Source organism: Anabrus simplex, chromosome 6, assembly GCF_040414725.1.
Source record: "Anabrus simplex isolate iqAnaSimp1 chromosome 6, ASM4041472v1, whole genome shotgun sequence".
Classification (NCBI taxonomy): Eukaryota; Metazoa; Arthropoda; class Insecta; order Orthoptera; family Tettigoniidae; genus Anabrus; species Anabrus simplex.
In genome coordinates, this window is record NC_090270.1 from 2,559,304 (window position 1) to 2,580,564 (window position 21,261).

Here is a 21,261-nt window from a genome sequence, read left to right on the forward strand (position 1 = left end):
CCCCCCCCCCCCATTAAGAGGCCAGCGAAAGCCATGCCCCAGCCAGCATCGTCAAACAGGGCTGGGAGATTATCTCCCATTCCTAAGCCTATCCCATCCCATCGTCGCCATAAGACCTATCTGTGTCGGTGTGGCATAAAATAAATAGCAAAAAAAAATGGATATACATCAGCTTTCTCCTCCCTTCCTTTTATTGGCAGATTTTAACGCTCATCAACCCATATTGGGCTCCGAAACGTCTTCCCTCAGGGGAAGGGAGTTGGAAACATTAGTAACAGAGCTGTATTTATGTATTTTTAACCCAGGTGAACCAACTCATTTCAGTGTGCGTTATGACACATACTCTTGCATAGACTTAAGTCTATGCAGCCGAGCGTTGGGTCCGCTGTTTCGGTTGAATACAAACGATGAACTCTGTGACTTTGTTGAAACAGAAATCCGTCGAGGTGATAAAACTTATATAATACAAGTTATCCTTGCTGCTGCTGAGCAATCCATTCCCTCCTTCTCAGGGACTCCTCGCCGAAAACTCGTTCCTTGGTGGAACAAAGAAATTGCAGCAGCTATCAAGGTACGCCGTCGCGCTCATAAACAATATCGTAGGCAGCCTACTATGGCCACTTGGTAACATTTTAAAAAACAGCGTGCTAAGGTGCGAGTTCTCTTTCACCAAAGTAAGAAAGCTTCGTGGGAGAGATAAGTAATACCAATATAATGGTCCGTTATTGGACGTTACAAATTTTCCAGCTAACTCATTCTTGGTTGCCTGCGTTTTGTCCTCGTGTGCTAAGTTGGGCTCGTCAGTTGGGACTTAGCACACCTCCCAAGACGCAAGGCTAGTGCATACCGTGGAGGCCACTGCATTGCCTACTTGAAGCCACCAGCAGTGCCAATGCACTATGAGAGGTATGTCTCATTTCCAAAAATTGATGCCTGCCTGGCCATCAGATTATATAGATGTTGATTCCCATAGGGAACTTAAAATATTTGTCCTGAATGAGTATCAGGAGAGACAAGTGTCGTCTATGACGTCACATACTCCATCTCAAGTGTGGACTAAACTTCGACGTATTCAGGATATATCTCAAATATTATTATAATATTTATAGGTCCACCTGTTCAATACAATACAATATAATCCACTATTTCATGTGGTTAAAATTTATACATAATACATAAAAGTCAATGGTACATGTTTCACCCCTTTTTTTCGGGCATCATCAGCCTATACCAATCTTAAACATTAATGGATATGGAATCTCTCCAATCTTATAAACTATAGAGTAAAATGTTGGACAGTGATTTCATAAAATATTATACTATAACGTCTAAAATAATGATATTGCACCAAAATATGTTTTTTAAAAAAACAGTGAATTAACAGTTTTTGAAGATTAAAACATGGTTAATCATGAACATTTGAGAGTTTGAAACCAAAATGTATCCTCTTCTTATATATCATTAAGACTGTGATGGCGTTGAGTGTAAGCACAATCATCAAAGGGGGATGTTTGTTCCATTCCCATTGCATGAGTCCAAGATAGTAAAATCACTGTCAGTTATTTAAAACAGAAGTGTGAACGTAACAAATATGTTACTTGTATTTAGGATATCCAAGGTACATCTTCTGCACCAGGAATTTCCATTTCAGGCAGTGTCGTCACTGAACCACTCTCGATTGCTAACCATCTGGTGTGGCATTTCGCGGATATGTGTGGTTCCAGGAATTACCATTGTAATTTCCTTGCTCTGAAGCGGGAGGCAGAACGTCATCATCTTAGTTTTGCCACTCGAGCTTCAGAAGACTATAATGTGCCCTTTACGGAGTGGACACATCCTCCGGGCCAGACAATGTCCATGACCAGATGTTGAAACACCTTAGTGAGGATAGTGTATTATATCTCCTTCGAGTGTTCAACCGAATCTGGATAGAGGGTGAGTTTCTGCCTCAGTGGCGAGAGAGCATAATCGTTCCTGTCCTCAAGCCTGAAAAAATCCTAAATATGCAGGAAGCTATAGACCTATTTGTCTCACAAACTGCTTGTGTAAGCTATTTGAGAGGATGGTAAATTGCCGACTTGTCTGGTGTCTGGAGAAACGCGGACTTTTGTCCGAGTACCAATGTTTTTTTCAAGTCGCTCGCTCGATCTCTGACCCCTGGTACACCTGGAGAGCTCTATCCAGGATGCATTTCTCCGCAAACAGCATTTGGTGGCTGTTTTCTTTGACTTAGAAAAGGCCTATGACACCACATGACAATATGGTATCCTTTCAGTCTTGCATCAATGGAGATTCAGAGCTAACTTGCTGGTATTTATTGCAAATTTATTGTCCATCCTTCTATTCCGTGTCCAAGTTGGGAGGGCATGTTTGCAATACCACGTTCAAGAAAATGAAGCTCCGCAGGAATCGGTACTTAGTGTCACTATGTTTGCGATTGCCATAAACAGTATTGTCGCTGTTGCTGGTTCATCAGTAATACCGTCGCTATATGTGGATGATTTTGCTCTGTACTATAGCTCGCGTAATATGGCAGTTGCAGAGCGACATTTACAACAAGCTATTAGGAGAGTGGAACACTAGACCTTAGAGCATGGCTTTCGGTTTTCCACCGCAAAGTCCTCTCTTGTCCACTTTCGTCGGCACTGTGCTCTTCACCCACAACTTGAGCTTTATTTAGGAAATGTCGTTCTTCCCGTTGTTGACTCTTACCAATTTCTTGGGCTCCTTTTCAATTGCAAAGTAGAATGCACCAAGAAGCTGAATATCTTTAAGTTTCCTAGCAGCACTAATTGGGGTGCTGACCGTATGGTGCTCCTACGATTCTATAGGGCACATATTTTATCCTGGCTAGACTACGGCAGTGAAGCATATGGCTCAGCAAGACCAAGTGTCCTTGCAAAAGTAAACAGCATCCACCACAGCGGGGTTAGGTTGGCGACGGGCGCTTTTCGTACAAGCCCCAGTGCTAGCCTGCTAGCAGAGTCTGGTGTGCCGCCTTTACACCTGAGGCGCCAGCAAATGCTTCTATCGTATGCTGCAAATTTGCGACAGATGCAACTTCACTCAAGCTATCCTTGTGTATTCAACATTGGAAACCTTTGGCTGTACGCTGCTTGTGCTCAAGAAGCGCGGCCGGTTGGAGTACGCTTGGATAGCAGTCGCAGATTGTTTCACGTTCCTTGCCTTGTCGGACAACCAGTGGGGTACCTCTGTGGGTAGTCGGAAGACCTGACATAATCCTGGATCTGCACACGTGCCCGAAGGAAAACACAGACCCTTCGATTTATCGGAGGCTCTTCCTGTCCGTTGTTGGCCAGTATCCAGGTTCAGTCGTCGTTTACACGGATGGCTCGAGAACAGACATGAAATTAGGCGGTGCGTTTGTTGTTTGTTGCTCTCCCGGAAACTTGTAGCGTGTACACAGCGGAGCTCTATGCCATCTGTGAAGCTTTGCGGTACGCACTGTCCGATGAGCGCCGACACTTTCTTCTGTGTACTGACTCCTTGAGCTCGCTATAGTCTATTGATACCTGCTTCCCTCGGTACCCTCTGATGCAGCGGATCCAGGACCTGCTGGCCGGGTGTTCGGATGCCAGTACCAGAATCACGTATAATAATGTCCTTTGTCTTAGTGTATTTGTGTTAACTGTGCTTTTACCACTTTGACTCTATTTTAGTTCATGTTTGCGTATTTTAATGTGTTATTTTAACTTCTGGCATGAATTATATATATCTGTACTTCCTGGCAATGCCGTATTCCATTATCACCTCTATTTTCTATACTTTTATTAGAAAATGAGGCATTGCGAATTAGAGCCACTGATTGTTTTAATCTCATCATTTTTCATCACCATTTATTTTAAACTCAGTGGATACATTTTAATATCTTAATTATCATATCGTCATCCATTTCATACCATTAGGGGCCGATGACCTTAGATGTTAGGCCCCTTTAAACAAGTATCATCACCACCACCTTTCACCCCCACACAATCTAAAAACAGACTTAAAGATAATTTAATCTGAGAACTTGTTTCTTGCCATTGATGCTTTCACGGCCCGTACTTATAGACATGATACTGTTCAGGCTCTTGGGCTTATGCCGTGTCAAGAAAATAAGATGAAATTCTTTACGTTTCTCAGAGAACTGTGCTCTGCGTGCTCAGAAGAAATCTCAACTGTCCACAAGAAAGGTTTCTTGAACAATGACTCTTTGAATTTAGAAGTTATAATAGAAGTGGAAATGGTACATTCATTCGCCACCAGATGGCTCCCAAGACGTGGCACAACGCTAGCGTTCGAAGCGGGAGCTGACCGAACCATCAGAATCAGTTTAAGCGGTTCGCATAACGTGTGTATGTAACATGACATTGACAGGTGTAAAGAACGCAAAGAATTTCACCTTATTTTCTTGACACGGCATAAGCCCAAAAGCCTATACAGTATCATGTCTTTAAGTACGGGCCGTGAAAGCAACAATGACAACATTAAAAACCTCTATGGGGAGGATACTTTTAAGAAGGCTTCAAAATTCAGCAAATTAAGGAGAAAGAAGTGCATTCTTTCTTCTTTGTGCTTTCTACTGAGATAAAGGGACTATAACATCATTCCCAACTGTGTGAAGCTGAAGCACACGTTAAATGCACCAAAGGCCAGGAGAATATATCAACAGGCTAGCAAGGCTCTTGTGATCGAGAGAGGGCATAACACTCGTATGGAAATGGATTCAGTCTCCCGAGAGTTGTTTCATCTACACCTGCAGTTCAGCAACACTCTCTCGCAGGAATTGTGGTTGACTTTTGATCGCATAAATGCTATACAGGCTGAACGAAAATTCAAGCAGGTGTCATTCAGACAGAAATCAAAGTTCCTCTGTCTAGCTCAGAAACAGGCGGTCTCTCACACGAACCCGGATGCTAGTAAAACTGTCGTCAGTCTTTCTAAGAAATCCTTGGGCGTGAACCAAACGGTAGTTCTAGCTAGGGGTCTTAATTTTGCTGTCACTCCCTCTAAAATTCCCAATTCCCACTGAGGAGTTAATTACTTCCGTTGAGGCAGCCATCCACAAACTACCTATGGATGAGGCTGAGGAGTTAAGACAGAAATGTGCGAGACTCATGAGTTAAGACAGATATTAGTGAGACTCATAAGGTCCACTGTTGTACCCACGCCCAATGTAACAAGAGGCGAAAGGAGAGCTCTGAAGGAACATAGAGATGATTCTGAACTGACCATTCTCTTAGCTGATACGGGTAATGCGACAGTTATAGACCTGACGAGTGTAAGAATAAGATCTCAGCTATATTGTCAGAGCCTGTTTACAGACTGAGCTCACGTGACCCAACCACTCGTGTGTCCAACACCACCATGAAGCTCTTAAGGCAATCTTCAGTTCTAAAAGAGGAGGCTAAACATCTGTCCCCGGGGGATGCAGTGCCACCTAGATTATATGGACTGCCTAAGATCCATAAAAATGATGTTCCCCTCAGACCTATTGTTAGTAGTGCAATAGGTTCTCCTACGTATGCTTTGGCTAAATACCTACGTAAATTGCTTCAGCCACACATAGGACGTACTGAATCATACGTCAGGGACTCTCGGTATTTTGTCAACAAGCTGTCAACCATAACCCTTCAACCTAATGCACTTTTGGTGAGTTTCGATGTGAAGTTCTTGTTCACTAAAGTGCCGATTGATTCGGTCATGTCCATGTTGAACACCTGTTGCCTGAGGACATTACTAAGCTATTTTACCACTGCATGATTTCCAGCTATTTCTTGTGGGGTGGGAATTTTTACAAACAGGCGGGCGAAGTGGCTATGGGAAGTCCACTTTCGCCCAGAGTGGCTAATTTCTTTATGGAGCATTTTGAGGAGGAGACTGTTGCTTCGGCGCCAGTTAAACCTATGATATGGTGGAGGTATGTTGATGATGCATTTGTGGTCAGGACAGAAGGTCCTGAGAAACTTCATCTATTTCTAAACCACCTAAATCAGCAACATCCTTCAATAAAATTCACTATTGAGATGAAGTCAGACGGATGCCTTCCTTTCTTGGATGTTCTTGTAAGAAAGAAACCAGGCGGCTCCTTAGGACATACCGTCTATCGTAAGCCTACCCACACAAATCGCTATCTTCATGCAGATTCTCACCACCATCCAGCACAAAAACAAGGCACGACACTCGCTAATTTAAGGACACTTCCTCTAAAACATTGATACTTTGTCATTATATGAATGTTTCATCTAAACAGTGTTATGTAGCTGAAGATGTTGATAATATCTGGAACATGTACCACTTTTAACCATTAAGTTACCGGGCGAGTTGGCCGTGCGCGTAGAGGCGCGCGGCTGTGAGCTTGCATCCGGAAGATAGTAGGTTCGAATCCCACTATCGGCAGCCCTGAAGATGGTTTTCCGTGGTTTCCCATTTTCACACCAGGCAAATGCTGGGGCTGTACCTTAATTAAGGCCACGGTCGCTTCCTTCCAACTCCTAGGCCTTTCCTATCCCATCGTCGCCATAAGACCTATCTGTGTCGGTGCGACGTAAAGCCCCCTAGAAAAAAAAAAAACCAATAAGTTGCCTTAAGCAATTTAGTGTATTGACAAGGTGGAAAATAAAAAATACTTAGTTGTGAACTCGCCAAGAGGGCAAGACGAATTTGTGAGCAATCTCTAGGGCCCGGATTTTTAGGTAGCATAAACCTTCACTTTAGGCTTCTTGTATTCTTAAAATAGGTTATTTTAGGTTTTGCCTCCAGGAAGCAATACTTTTCTGTTCTTGTAGCTCTATAAAATTTATTTATGTATTTATTTTACAAAAGTTGACATTGTCATATTCAAATTCATATTCATAAAAATACACAGAGAATACACTTTACTGTTTCCTTTATAAGTTTTTTTTATTGCAGTAAATAACAACGTACATACCCAAATTGTCTGGCGTAAATGATTTCCTTTTGTCACGTAACACATTCTTATGTGACGAAAAAGTTCTTTCAATGGAGCATGACGTCATTGGAGCGTAGTACATAGATGCGAATGCATTAGTTGTTGGGGTAATTTTCCTGAATACTTTTTTCCCTGTAATACTGAATTGATGATTTTCATATCTTCAAAACCAGGATTGTGTTGAAGAATCTTCTGCAGCTTCGAAGAACATGCCACTCCCAATGGCCCAGGTATTTCTCTTCTGGAAACATTGCCAATGATATCCAGGGAATCTTTGAGTGTTAAGATTGCACCTTCCAACTGGAGAATAGCTTCTGGTATAAAACAAAAATGTGTCTTAACCCTCTACTGCATGAATTATTTTTCGTTTTCGTTTGGTGAAGAAAATTTCAAGCTTTAATGTTCAACATACGTTCAGTGTATTAGATGTACCAGCAATTCTTAACTGGGGCTAATAACTTAACACTCATATGTGATGTGGATTGCCATAGTTGAATATATATACGATTTTACGCTAAGCTTTTAACATTCAAAGACCGAACATTACTACCTACTGGCCATGTTTACAATATCGAAAGAGTGGATAGAGTGATCAGGTTGCAAATTGAACTTGTTAAGTTTTTCTACTAGCTCTGATGTGTTTTTAATAGACTTTTTGGATAAAAATTGATAATTTTTTCTTAAGAAACATTGGATGAATTGTGATATTTTGTATAAGGGGCTTGGTCTATAGTTGATAATTGGGCGGATGGGAACTCCGGCTTTGTGTATTTTGGGAAGAGCTAGTAGAAAAACTTAACAAGTTCAATTTGCAACCTGATCACTCTATCCACTCTTTCGATATTGTAAACATGTACCCAAGCATACAAGTATCAAAATTAATTCCGATAATTATAAACAATTTAAACAAAAACAGCCACTTTAGCAAACTAGAGATACAAGATTTTATCACAGTATTAGAACTAATCCTCAATAATAATTTTTTCACTTTCGACAATGTCATATATCAACAAGATGGTTTGGCAATGGGGTCACCGGCCTCAGGTATCTTAGCAGAAATATACCTGGATTTCCTCGAATACACCAAAATTGACAATGAATTTGAAAACATTCAATTTTGGGCCAGATATGTTGACGATGTCTTTGTAATCATGAATGAGAAATCAATTAACGCATCCACCACCCTCTTAAGACTCAACAATATTGATCCTCATATCAAATTCACACTAGAATCCGAATCAAATCTAAAAATCAACTTTCTAGATTTAACCATCACTAGAAACTCAGATTCTTTCAGTTATAAAATATTCAGAAAACCCACTCAAACAGCCTCCACCATTCGCCAAGATTCAGTGCACCCCCAGTCCCACAAACGAGCCACATACAACCGCCTAGTTCACCGAGTCTTCAGCATACCTATGTCCAAGAAAGATCTAAAGAACTAACTCAACACAATCCGTGGAATCGCAAAATTCAACGGCTTCAGCAACCATTTTATAGAAAGGATAATCAACAAACATAAATATTGCCCAAAAACTACCTAAAAAAAAAAAAAAAACTAAACCTCTAACATTTTCCACCTTCACGTTCAACGATGATATCTACAAGTTAACCAATATCTTTAAGAAACAAGGCGTTAAAATAGCCTTCAGAACCAACTATAAGAACATGAACATTTTACACAATACTTCACACATCAACAGGACCAGCAGTTTTTTAAAATCAGGAAAAACCTACAATCGGGAAAACCGGTAGAAACTTCAATATCAGATACCACGAGCACACTAACGCAATAAAATACAACAAGTTTTCAGCCATCGGCCAACACGTGCAAGATTATAACCATAATTTCACCAGTATCGAACAAGACATGGACCTCCTCGTATTAGCAAACAAGGGCCCTTTACTCGACATAATGGAAAATTACTGCATACACCTAGACCAATACTTTAACGCCAGTCACAATCTAAATGAAATCTCAGAGAAACCCAACATACTCTTTGATCTATTTATCACTTTCCTCAGAAACAATAATGCAGCCAACCAAAACTCAATCCTAAATTTAATCAAAGGTACTTTTCCGAGACAATTACCCTTTCTCCCGCACCCCTCAACCCCATCTTAAGCCCTCTTCCCCTCCTAAATCACCTCCACTCTTCCTAAGCCATATATAATTTCATGTGTGTCATTTCACATTGCATTCTTCATTATAAGGACTTACTATTTTCCATGATTATATAATTTTTACAACACTAAGCCCCCTTTTATACTTTGTTCCAAACCTCTTATGTATATTCCTTGTATATTTATTAGCTATTACTCACCTCTCCCATACTAACATCTCTTTTCATTTACCACATTCACTTGTTATTCCATAATAATCTTACTGTTAAAATTAAAATGTTCTTAGGATTTCGTCAAGAGTGATCTTTGCTTTGATGTAGCTGATGATGACCCCTAGATGGGTCTAAACTAGTTCTATGTAATTTTAAAATATTGTGAATATATTTGTATTGAATAGGTGGAAACCTTTACTGTGTTGTTACTCATATGTTATTCTCAGTTCAATACGGACCTACAACATGAAATTTATAACCCTTAATATTGTTTAAGAATCCTTTCTCGTGGACAGTTGAGATTTATTCTGAGGACGCAGAGCACAGTTCTCTGCGAAACGTAACGAATTTCACCTTATCTTGACACGGCATAAGCCCAAGAACCTATAAAGTAACTTGTTTTTTCTTACAGAATACAATTGACCACAACTGTGAACTCGCTGCATTAGCTTTGTATTTTTACATCTTAATGCAGTTTCACTTACAATCTTTGAAGAATCCAAACACGAAAACCAAACCGTATGTTGTTGCAGCCCCAAAGGGCCATGGCGTACCAAGCGAACGCTGTTCAGCCTGTAGACCTGCAAATTACGAGGTGTCCTGTAGTTGGCACGATGAATCCTCTCGGCCATTATTCTTGCCTATCTCACTGTCAAATAGCTCCTTAGTTGTAATCATGTAGGCTGAATGGCCCTCAGATCCAGGCAAAAATTCCTGACCTGGCCGGGAATCGAACCCGGGGCCTCCGGGTAAGAGGCAGGTATGCTACCCCTATACTTGGGAGTATACACATCCTAAGTACTGTTCCAGTTTTATATTCCTTAACTGACATTTGGTCCTCTCGGGTATCTTTCCTTGAGTCCTGTATACTCCCTGCACCTCTTTTCTAGCTCAGCACATCTAGATCAATAGATCAATTCATCGGCATCTTACTCCTTTCATTAAATGATTCATGTAAACTGTATCCGTTGTCGGGATAATTACGCGTACACATACTAATAATAATAATGATAATAAAGATAATAAATATTGACATAAAATATAAATAAGAAAATAGTAAAATAACACCGTCTCGGCGATTACGCATCAGAGCATGGAAACGTGACGGATAACTTTCAATACGCAAAATTAAATCATATACAAGGTAACACTTACAGGCCTAAAGTGACAACTAAGAAAGGAGAGTGGAAGGTGCAGGAACCCTATGAGATCCGTGGGAAGGTACGACGTTATGGGGGAGAAAAGACTTACAAGAAACACCCTCTAGCTCAATTATATTAAAAATAACAAAAAGTTTTACAAAAGGCAAGTTAAATTACATAACAACTGATGCTCGACTCGACAATGGATACAGGTTGGCTAACCAAAGCAAAAACATAATCAGGATGCTTAAATCCTTTGGTAAAACACAAGTTAAACGTATGTAGAATTACACAAGGCTTGTCAATTAAAATGCAGGTATAAGACTTGAAGTTACAACCTACGAGAATCTAGGGCAAACTCAGACACATTAAAACAAAACTTTTAAAATTATATTAAGTGAGAAAATACCGAAATTCAAAAGGAGTTAAATTAAATCTAACTAAATCAGAAAACATTGAGAATAACATGAAAATAGCAATGGCTCTTACCAATAAGGAGGTAGTGTCCGCGGAGGTGAAACCCTCGAGCACAACTGCACACGAGGACGGTCAGATGGAAAAGACGCCGAGCACACGCATCGTTTTCCCAAAGCCAGCAAGATGCCGGAAATGGCCCGATCACAATTAACCAATAAGATAAAACCTGCACTAGATTCCTGTTTGCCAATACAATTGCATGAACTTAAAAAAGGAGATGGCTAAACATGACATAGACATATTAGAAGTGAGTGAAATAAAGTGGCCTGAGAAGGGGGACTTTCAGAGTGATAACTTTAGAATTATATACTCTGGAGAAAAAGGAAGCCATCCAGGTGTAGGAATAGTATTAAGTAAAAACGTAGGTGTAAGAGTTCAAAGCTATGTACAATACAGTGATAGAATAATTATGGTGAGAATAGAAAATGAACCAGTTGATATGATTATAATACAGGTGTTCATGCCAACAACGAATCATTCAGATGAAGAAGTGGACCAGGTATATGATTAGTTAGAGGAGTTGATGGATATGATTAAGGACGAGAATCTCATTTTTCTTGTAGACTGGAACGCTTCTGTTGGTGAAGGAGAAGACGGGAAGACTGTAGGACAATATGGTCTTGGAGTAAGAAATGAGAGAACTAATAGACTTGTGTAAAGCGAAAGGACTAGTAATTACAAACGCCTTGTTCAAACAACCCAAGTGAAGAAGGTATACCTGTACAGCACCTGGAGATAAAGCGAGATACCAAATAGATTATATTATGGTAAGGGAAAAATACCATAACCAAGTCAAACAACGCAAAAGTTATCCAGGAGCTGATGTAGTGAGTGACCACAACCTAGTATTGTTAAAATCTGATTTAAGACTAAGAAAGAAGAGGAAGAACGCAGAAAAATATTGCAGATATGTCAGGAAACTAAAGACAGAATCAAGGAAAACTATCAAACACTGTTAAAACAGAACATCACAGAAATACCCAATGGTACAATAAATGAGAAATGGATGGGCCTTAAACACTCTAGAAGCTGCAAATCAGGTAATAGGGAAAACGATGAAACAAGCACGAGAACCATGGGTTACAGATTATGTGCTTGAACTTATAGAGGAAAGGAGGAAATTTAAAAACTCAAAAGTGTGAAGAAAGAATCAGAAACTATAAGACTCCGAAACCTGGTCAACAGAGAAGCAAAGAAGGCTAAGGAAGAATATATGAGACAATGCAAAGAAATAGAAGAATGGAGAAAGGAAACGTGGAAACTGCTTATGAATTGATTAAGAAACAATTTAGAACAGTCACTGGCCGTACTAACAGCATATTAGGTGAAAATGGGAAACTGTTGTCTGAGAGCAAAGAAGTGGGAGAAAGATGGAAGCGACACATAGAAACATTATATGAAGATCCTACTGACATAAATGATCTTGAAAATGAAGACAACGTTACAAGTGATCAACTGGGACTGTCTTTAACAAAAGAATATCTTAAGGCTGTGAAAAAATTGAAACCTAATAAAGCACCAGGATGCGATGAAATAACTGGAGAAATGATAGAGAGACTGGATGATGAAACACACGGCCATATTTTTAAACTGATTATGGAATTATATGAAACCAGAGAAATTCCAGAAGATTTTAATAAATCTCTCATAATCCCTATACCAATGAAACCTGGAACTCTAAAATGTGAAGAGTCTATTGGCGCGCATGTCAAAAATATTGACAAGAATAATACATAACCGAATAAGCAATAAAATTGAACCACATTTGGCTGAAGATCAGTTTGGATTTAGACGAAATAGAGGCACATGAGAAGCTATTCTAACATTACGACAGGTTATAGACAAAATGCTAGATGTTAGAAAACCTTTATTTATTGCATTCGTAGATTTAGAAAAAGCTTTTGATAATGTGAACTGGAATATGTTAATTAAGATTTTGACGTGTTGGTCTAGATTTTAGAGACAGACGAATAGTATTTGAACTCTATAACAACCAGAGGCATCATAAACATAAATGGTGAAGTATGGGAGGCTTATATAAAGAAATGGGTACGGCAGGGATGTAATTTGTCACCAGTGCTGTTCAACCTGTATATTGAGAAAGGCATTGAGGAATGTAAAGAGGATATGGAAGGGATAAAGATAAATGGAGTAGAAATCAAAATGATAAGATTTGCTGATGACATAGTTGTCATAGAGGAGAACGAAGAGAAACTACAAAGTGCATTAATAAGAATGTATAAGATATTGAGAGATAAGTATAACATGAAAATTAATACAAAAAAGACCGAAATTATGGTATGCAACCGCCAGCATATTGCAGTCGACATCAGAATTAATGATATACAACTAAGGCAAGTAAATTTCTTTACCTGCTTAGGAGGTAAAATCACTCCAGATGGCAAAAGTACAGTCATCATAGAGCAGAATTTCCCAAGCAAAGATGGCTTTTTATAAGAAAAGAATTTAAATGTGGAGACCAAGAAGAGATTTATTAAGTGCTTTGTCTGGAGTGTGGCCTTGTATGGTTCAGAAACGTGGGCTATTAGTGCAGGTGATAGGAAACGTCTGGAAGCATTTGAGATGTGGTGCTGGAGGAGGATGGAAAAGACCTCATGGACAGCAAAACTCACCAATGAAGAAGTTCTTAGACGAATAGGTGAAAAAAGTTCCTTGTTAGCAACAATAAGAAAGAGACCAATTAATTGGCCATCTCTATAGGCACAATGGTTTTATAGTTAGTCATGGAAGGAATGATTCAAGGTAAAAGAGAAAGAGGAAGACGTAGACTACAATATTCAAGACAGATCAGGGATGACGTAAGAACAGGCTCATATGTGGAAATGAAGAGATTAGCGGATTACAGAGAAGAGTGGAGAAGACGAATTGCTGCCAACCAGTCATAGGATTGAGTGCGAGAGGAATTACATCACCTGTTTCAACATCGGTAACTGCGCATACGTTATGGGATGCTTCAAAATAAAGCACCTTACAAAATTTTACATCAGATTACAATTTTGACATACAGAATTACATAAAATTTACACACAAAAATAATCACTTCAAAACACTTTTGCATCTTGCAATGTTCATACTGTTCAATATATCTTGATGTTTCCTTATTTTTAAAAAAAGATTACAAACATGTTCCAATTACATAAAAAATATTCCAGCAGAGTCCAGAGTTCTTATTTCTTCAATTCTCATAATACAAAATATTACAAACAAAAATGAAATCCTTCAGACCCATTACATTAAAAAAAACTTAAAATTATATTTCCCATAGTTGAGTTCTTTGTCCCACCACATATTACATAAACTATGAACAACACAGCCTTGTAGGCATGATATGAGCTTTCGGGCTGTGTTATTCTATCCTGGTGTCTTTCATTGCATTTGATTTTATTAGTTTCTATTTAGTTAAATCGTGACCCCTTGAAATTTCACCAGTGACAAATTTGAAATAACAGAGGAAAATCTTGACAACCTGCAGACCTGTTACTCTCTGTTACTCCTCACGCACTCACGGTGTGATGAACATCTTAATTGGAGCTTAATGTTGTCGTCAGCTCCCGGTTGGAGCATACAGCGAGCCACTACAGTTCCAATGACCAGCTGTGAGCTTGCATCCGGGAGATAGTGGGTTCGAACCCCACTGTTGGCAACCCTGAAGATGATTTTCCGTGGATTCCCATTTTCACAGCAGGCAAATGCTGGGGCTGTACCTTAAATAAGGAAGTCTTCCTCGTGAACAGTCAAGATTTTCATTTGAAGACGCGGAGCAAAGTTCTCTGCGAAACGTAAAGAGTTTCTTCTTGAAACGGCATAAGCCCAAAAGCTGGGCCGTGAAAGCATCAATGTTAAGATTACAGCCTTGTCTAACCTCTGCAGTTACTTTGAACCAAGAACTCTTTCTACCATCAAAAATAAGAATGTATGTTTATTTGTTCATCTTGCATTTTTTTAAATACATTGTCAACTGTGTAGTTAATAGTATCAACTTGTTTGCAGATACTCCTGTAGGTAACCCATCCTCATTGAGTGGTGCTGCAGTGCCCAATAATGGTGAAGATATATTCACCAGTTTTCTGAGTGCCCCTCCCAGCAGTGCGCCTGTCGCGGCCGAGCCGTCCGAAGGAGACGCCGGTAAGGGTCGCACTGCCGAGGAAGAGAGTTTCTTCAATCAACCAGCCCCATCCAGTCAGGAGAAGCGCCAGCTCACCAAAGACTCCATTCTCGCTCTGTACTCCACTGGACCGACTCCACAGCCAGCTGCTGCAGCAGCAGCTCCCATATACGGCATACCTGGTGAGCAGAACTTTGTAAAACTCCTTTTTACTGAACCAACGTGTACACCAACATACCAAAATAAGAATCTATTAAAATTATAGAAAAACATCTAATAGAAAGCAATTCAACACCAGAAACAGAAAAAATAATCAGCAAGTTAAAATTTACTTTAAGCCAAAACACATTCATGTTTAACAACAAAATATATTTACAAAAAGGATTAGGTACGGTTTCACCATTAGCGGGAATAATAGTGAACATATTCTTAAATAGCACTCAGAACAAACTCTTAGACGACCAATGTGACAAGGGAATAATGCACTGGAGCAGATACAAGTGGATCAACTTTCTGGACACAATGATCAGTAGAACTATCTCACAGGTTATACATCACATGCAGTAGACATCACCCAATATCACACAGATTAGCAGGACTGAACGCTGTAAATTGGGGGGAGAGGGTAAAAGTCCGTGCTGGTAATAATAATAATAATAATAATAATAATAATAATAATAATAAGGTACACTCCAATGATAACTCAGGTAGAAATTAAGAACAAAGCAGTGGAAGCAATAATTGGGAATACGAAGAATAAAGTTTGAAATCAATGTCAAAATCAAATAAGGACCACAACAAGTAAGTGTTGAGCTTCGGAATGTGGGTTAGGTTCGGAAGGAGGATTGCCAAGTCAAGAGGATAGAGCACCGATAGCTTTGACACAAAAATCTATTTAAAAGAAAACAATACCAAAATTTACAAATTCACAAGCAATGTACTGATCTTAACAAATATTGTTTGCAAATGCTGGGGCTGTACCTTAATTAAGGCCACGGCCGCTTCCTTCCAACTCCTAGGCCTTTCCCATCCCATCGTCGCCATAAGACCTATCTGTGTCGGTGCGACGTAAAGCGCCTAGCAAATATTGTTTCCCAACCATCGCACATACTTCATATTGAGAAGATGAATAAGGGAGAAAATAAAAGGTAAAAAGGGTGGGGGAGATTAGATAGATACCTGCACAAAGGCAAATATAAACTAACCAGTAAAATAGCCACAACAATTTTTACATAATTTTAAACTTCAAGCAAAGAAAACTTTACTGGCGGAAATATCCATAGAACACTTCAAAGTTCGTTGGTTACACACGTAGAAAATATACACCTCAAGAATGAAGGAACATGAACAGAAAACTGCATCCACTGACTATCGGCAAGTGGAAATAAATATTAGCAATGTCCACTAGGTTATCGGAAGTTCAGATTATCAGATATGGCAGTTGGACAGTCTCACTTAACCTTAAATGGTGCAAAACGGTAAAACAAGTGCATGGATCAACTTACAGATAAAGACGAATCTGAAAACAATGGAAACCAAACATACGCACCTCAGAAAGCTTGAAAGCTTATGCATCAGGCTTAGACCAGTAATTTTTTTTTTTTTTTATTATTATTATTGATATATACAGTCGTATCAGCACACACGTTTTTAAAACATAACCGTTTTTCGGACACTAAGGTCCATCATCAGTGTTAATATTTAAATTTAATTTCACATAAGTGTGTCGTCAAAATGAGTTAAAAATGAGTTTAAATTTGTAGCCCTGTTGACATCAACTGTAAAAAAAAAAAAAAAAAAAAAAAAAAAGAACCAAGTGTTAAAATTATGAAATCAATACATGTAAACTTACAATGTTGTAAAAATTATGGACATACCATGTTAAGGCTGGCTTTCCTTCGTGCTCAGGCTGTTGGTCGAGTACTAACGAGCGTTCAGCTTTAACTACGGAACCGCACTGCAAGCACATGATGTTACGTCACCTCAAGGTTACGTAGTGAGCACCTGATGTTTACGTCAACTCAAGATTGTAAACAAGATGTTGCTTGCGGCTGTTTCATTTAAAATTTTTTTTATCTGGTTCCCTAGTCTGCGCTAAAAATATCTCAATGTTTTCACGTGTATTTAATTCAAATCCATAATTACCTTTAAAAATTAACAAACAAACCAATTACGGAAAATAAAGAAAGTAGTACACAACAAAAAGTAATAACTAATCTAAAAACTAAAATCAAAAATAATAACTTGATTGTAACTAAAGCAGATAAGGGAAACGTCACAGTTATCATAAATAAAGACGACTACATCCAAAAAACAATTGATTTCATAGAAACAAATGGCATAAAGGAAATAAAGAAGGACCCCACCAAGAACTTAAACACAAAAATAAAAGAAACTCTAAAGGACACACAGTTCATAATAAATGAAAAAGAGAAACAAAAATTAGTCCTGATGAACCCAAGATGCCCAACTTTAAAGTCTCTCCCAAAAATTCACAAAGAGAATTACCCTGTTAGACCTATAATTAATTGTCGTAACAGCCCCACATTTCAATTATCAAAATATTTACTTAAACACTTACAAAACCACATTACACTAGAAAATAGTAATTCAATATCGAATTCTTTGGAAGCTATTTCCAAAATACAATCAACAGAAATAAACGAAGAAACTGTAATGGTATCATATGACGTGACAAACATGTATTCCAATATTCCTATTAAAGAGACCATAAACTTAATAGAAGAAAACTTAAAGAATCAAGATAGACTAAGTCACATAGAAATTAATGAAACAATAAACTTATTAACTCTAATATTAGAAAATAATTACTTTACATTCAACGGGAAGTACTACCAGCAAAACACAGGTTTACCAATGGGCAGCCCACTATCAGGTTTCTTAGCCAATATTTATTTAAATAATCTTGAGAAAACCATTTTGAACACATATCAGAAAGAAATAAAATTATGGGTCCGTTTTGTTGACGACACGGTAGTATTTTTAAATGGAGACCTCATTACTCCCGAAACATTTCTGGGTTGTTTGAATTTGCTTGACAGCAACATTAAATTCACTATGGAGAAAGAAATCGATAAAAAGTTAAATTTCTTGGACCTCACATTAACAAAAACCAACAATAGGATAGATTTCGATATTTTTAGGAAACACACACAGGCCATCACTACCATCAATAAAGATTCCAACCACCCAGGAACCCACAAACAATCAGCTTACAACAGCTACATTAGTAGATTACTAAAACTTCCCTTGAGTAATGAAAACAAACTGAAAGAAATTAGAATAATAAAACAAATTGCTAAAGCAAATGGCTACAACCCAGAAATGATAGACAATATTATACGTAAGAAAGAAAATGGAGAAAAAAAGAAAAACCATGAGAAAAGAAAGAAAATCCATGAACATAATAAATTTGTGACATTTACATATTTTGGAAGTCAAGTTTTTAAAATCGCGAATATATTTAAGAAATTTCAACTAAAAACAGCTTTCCGAACCAGAAATAAAATATCAGAACATATATATAATGCACACAGTGTCAATAAAAAAGATATATATACTAATTCGGGAGTATACAGGCTCACTTGTAACGACTGTAAAAAGTTTTATATAGGTAGAACCGGGCGAACCTAAAATCAAAGATATCAAGAACATTTTAAGGCAATAAAGTACAACAAGTATTCAGCTTTTGCGGAACACATTTATAACAATAACCATAGCTTTTTAGGGATCGAAAAGGATATGAAGTTAATTTTTAAAGGTAATTATGGATTTGAATTAAATACACGTGAAAACATTGAGATATTTTTAGCGCAGACTAGGGAACCAGATAAAATTTTAAATGAAACAGCCGCAAGCAACATCTTGTTTACAATCTTGAGTTGACGTAAACATCAGGTGCTCACTACGTAACCTTGAGGTGACGTAACATCATGTGCTTGCAGTGCGGTTCCGTAGTTAAAGCTGAACGCTCGTTAGTACTCGACCAACAGCCTGAGCACGAAGGAAAGCCAGCCTTAACATGGTATGTCCATAATTTTTACAACAACATTGTAAGTTTACATGTATTGATTTCATAATTTTAACACTTGGTTCTTTTTTTTTTTTTTTTTTTTTTTTTTTTTTTACAGTTGATGTCAACAGGGCTACAAATTTAAACTCATTTTTAACTCATTTTGACGACACACTTATGTGAAATTAAATTTAAATATTAACACTGATGATGGACCTTAGTGTCCGAAAACCGGTTGTTTTAAAAACGTGTGTGCTGATACGACTGTATATATCAATAATAATAATAAAATAATTATATCAGCACTGTCAAAATGGCTTTGATATTTTACAATGATTATAATTCGTTAGACCAGTAAAGAAATTTCCTTGGAAATTGCATGCTCCCCGTTAGCCGTTAGGTAAATAAAAGTGCTCACTTGCCAGATTTTAAAACATAAATAAAAATGTCAGGTCCAAGTGTGTGGTACCGGAGCGGGAAGCAGAAAAATTTTGTAGACAGCTCCATGAGAAAATAAAACACTCGTTCCACCCTCTACACAGGCTTGAAGTCCATCTCAGTTGGGTATGGACGAAGCCGTCATTATATACGATAGTGCGGAGGGTCTAGCATTTTCTGGAAGGTTTTAAATATTTTGGGAGCATGCGCCAGTTGAAATGGCTGTCCAGGGTGACGTCATCGGGGTATCAGCTGACGTGGCAGAGCAGTTGGTTGGCGATCCACAGCCAATGTGAGTGGCTGAGAAGATGAAGGTTGTGCTCGGAGATGTCGGCGATGAGGCGAGTCCATTACAACACGATAAATATACCGAGAAAAACAGATTTTAACAACGAAATAAAAATAATAAAACAAATCGCAGAAGATAACTACCATCTTCTTAACACAATAGAGTGGTTATTTTAAAAACAACGGAAATTCATAAACAGATCCATACCCGAAAACGAAAAATATGCGGTTTTTAATTTTGTGAATAAAAATACATACAAAATAGCTAACATGTTCAAAAAGGAATAGCACTCAGAACAAACAACACATTACAAAAACAAATTGGTATATATGAACTGAATATAAAAAACTTTCTCATAAATCAGGAATTTATAAACTCATATGTCAAGAATCAAATTGTAATGCTACGTACATCGGCCAGACAAAACAAAATTTTCGCACCAGGTACAAAGAACACAAAAACACAATTAGATATAACAGACACTTAGGATTTGATGAACTCATATGACAACTCACACCTCTTCATACATATATCAAAACATCTAAAAAATTTACACATCGATAATAAAAACAGCATTGAATGTTAGACTGTACTGAAATTTACATCACAAACAGAGAAAAACTTGTCAAGCCAACCTCGGTGAACACAAACATTTAAGAAACAAATTTACCTCTCTCCGCACTACTTAATTTCTGAACAGCATTCCACACTTTTTCAAGTAGCGCTTCATGAATCCCAATGGAGGTTACTCTGTGGGTTAGGATATTCTTATCTGTAGTAAATTCTCTGAATTTATGTAGTATCTTGGCCACTCCAGGCGTTTTTAGTAAGTTATTATTTATCAATAAAAATAATATTTTGAAAGATACACTTTAATTCAATTTAAACATTGATAATATGCCTTTGCTCCACAGTGCACTCTTGTCTTCTGATATGGGCTAGAATAAATTTTACTTCAATTGACCTGTCTCAGTCTCATCCTTGGCTTTGACAATATCAAAGTGGCTGAGGTACAAGCGATGCTAGTAATACCATTTCTTATGCATCCAGTCCCTGTTATAAATGGTGTGAAAATATCGCTCATAGGGTTGGATGGTGCGTGCATTTCAGTGGGCTTGACTGACTGATATGTAATAGCAACTTCTGGCTCGGTGAGGAAAGGAACAGGAAACTACCTCACTCCTAATTTCCCTAGTACGCTTCTTCAGTGATACCTAGTCTATTATGACAGCCCTTGGCGGAGCTGTGGAGTATCAAACCAGCCTTCGGGCTGAATACCCAACATACATACACATTTATCATTGAAATCATAAATTTTAATACCAAATACATAACAGCAATATTTAAAAAGGAATAATAATAATAATAATGTCAGGGTGAGTGGCTCGGTCCTCAACCTACCTCAGTTTGGTAGGTTCGATCCTGGCTCAGTCCGGTGGTATTTGAAGGTGCTCAGATACATCAG

General features: G+C 38.2%; 1 protein-coding gene across 2 annotated transcripts in view; it reads left to right on the forward strand.

Annotated features, from left to right (window-relative positions):
* LOC136876053 (stromal membrane-associated protein 1) overlaps positions 1-21,261 on the forward strand; it is a 213,675-nt gene that overhangs the window by 79,140 nt on the left and 113,274 nt on the right. For both annotated transcript variants that reach the window (XM_067149679.2, XM_067149678.2), the window contains exon 5: positions 14,922-15,218. In XM_067149679.2, coding sequence (XP_067005780.1) covers positions 14,922-15,218 — 297 coding nt within the window. The remainder of the gene's footprint in view (positions 1-14,921; positions 15,219-21,261) is intronic.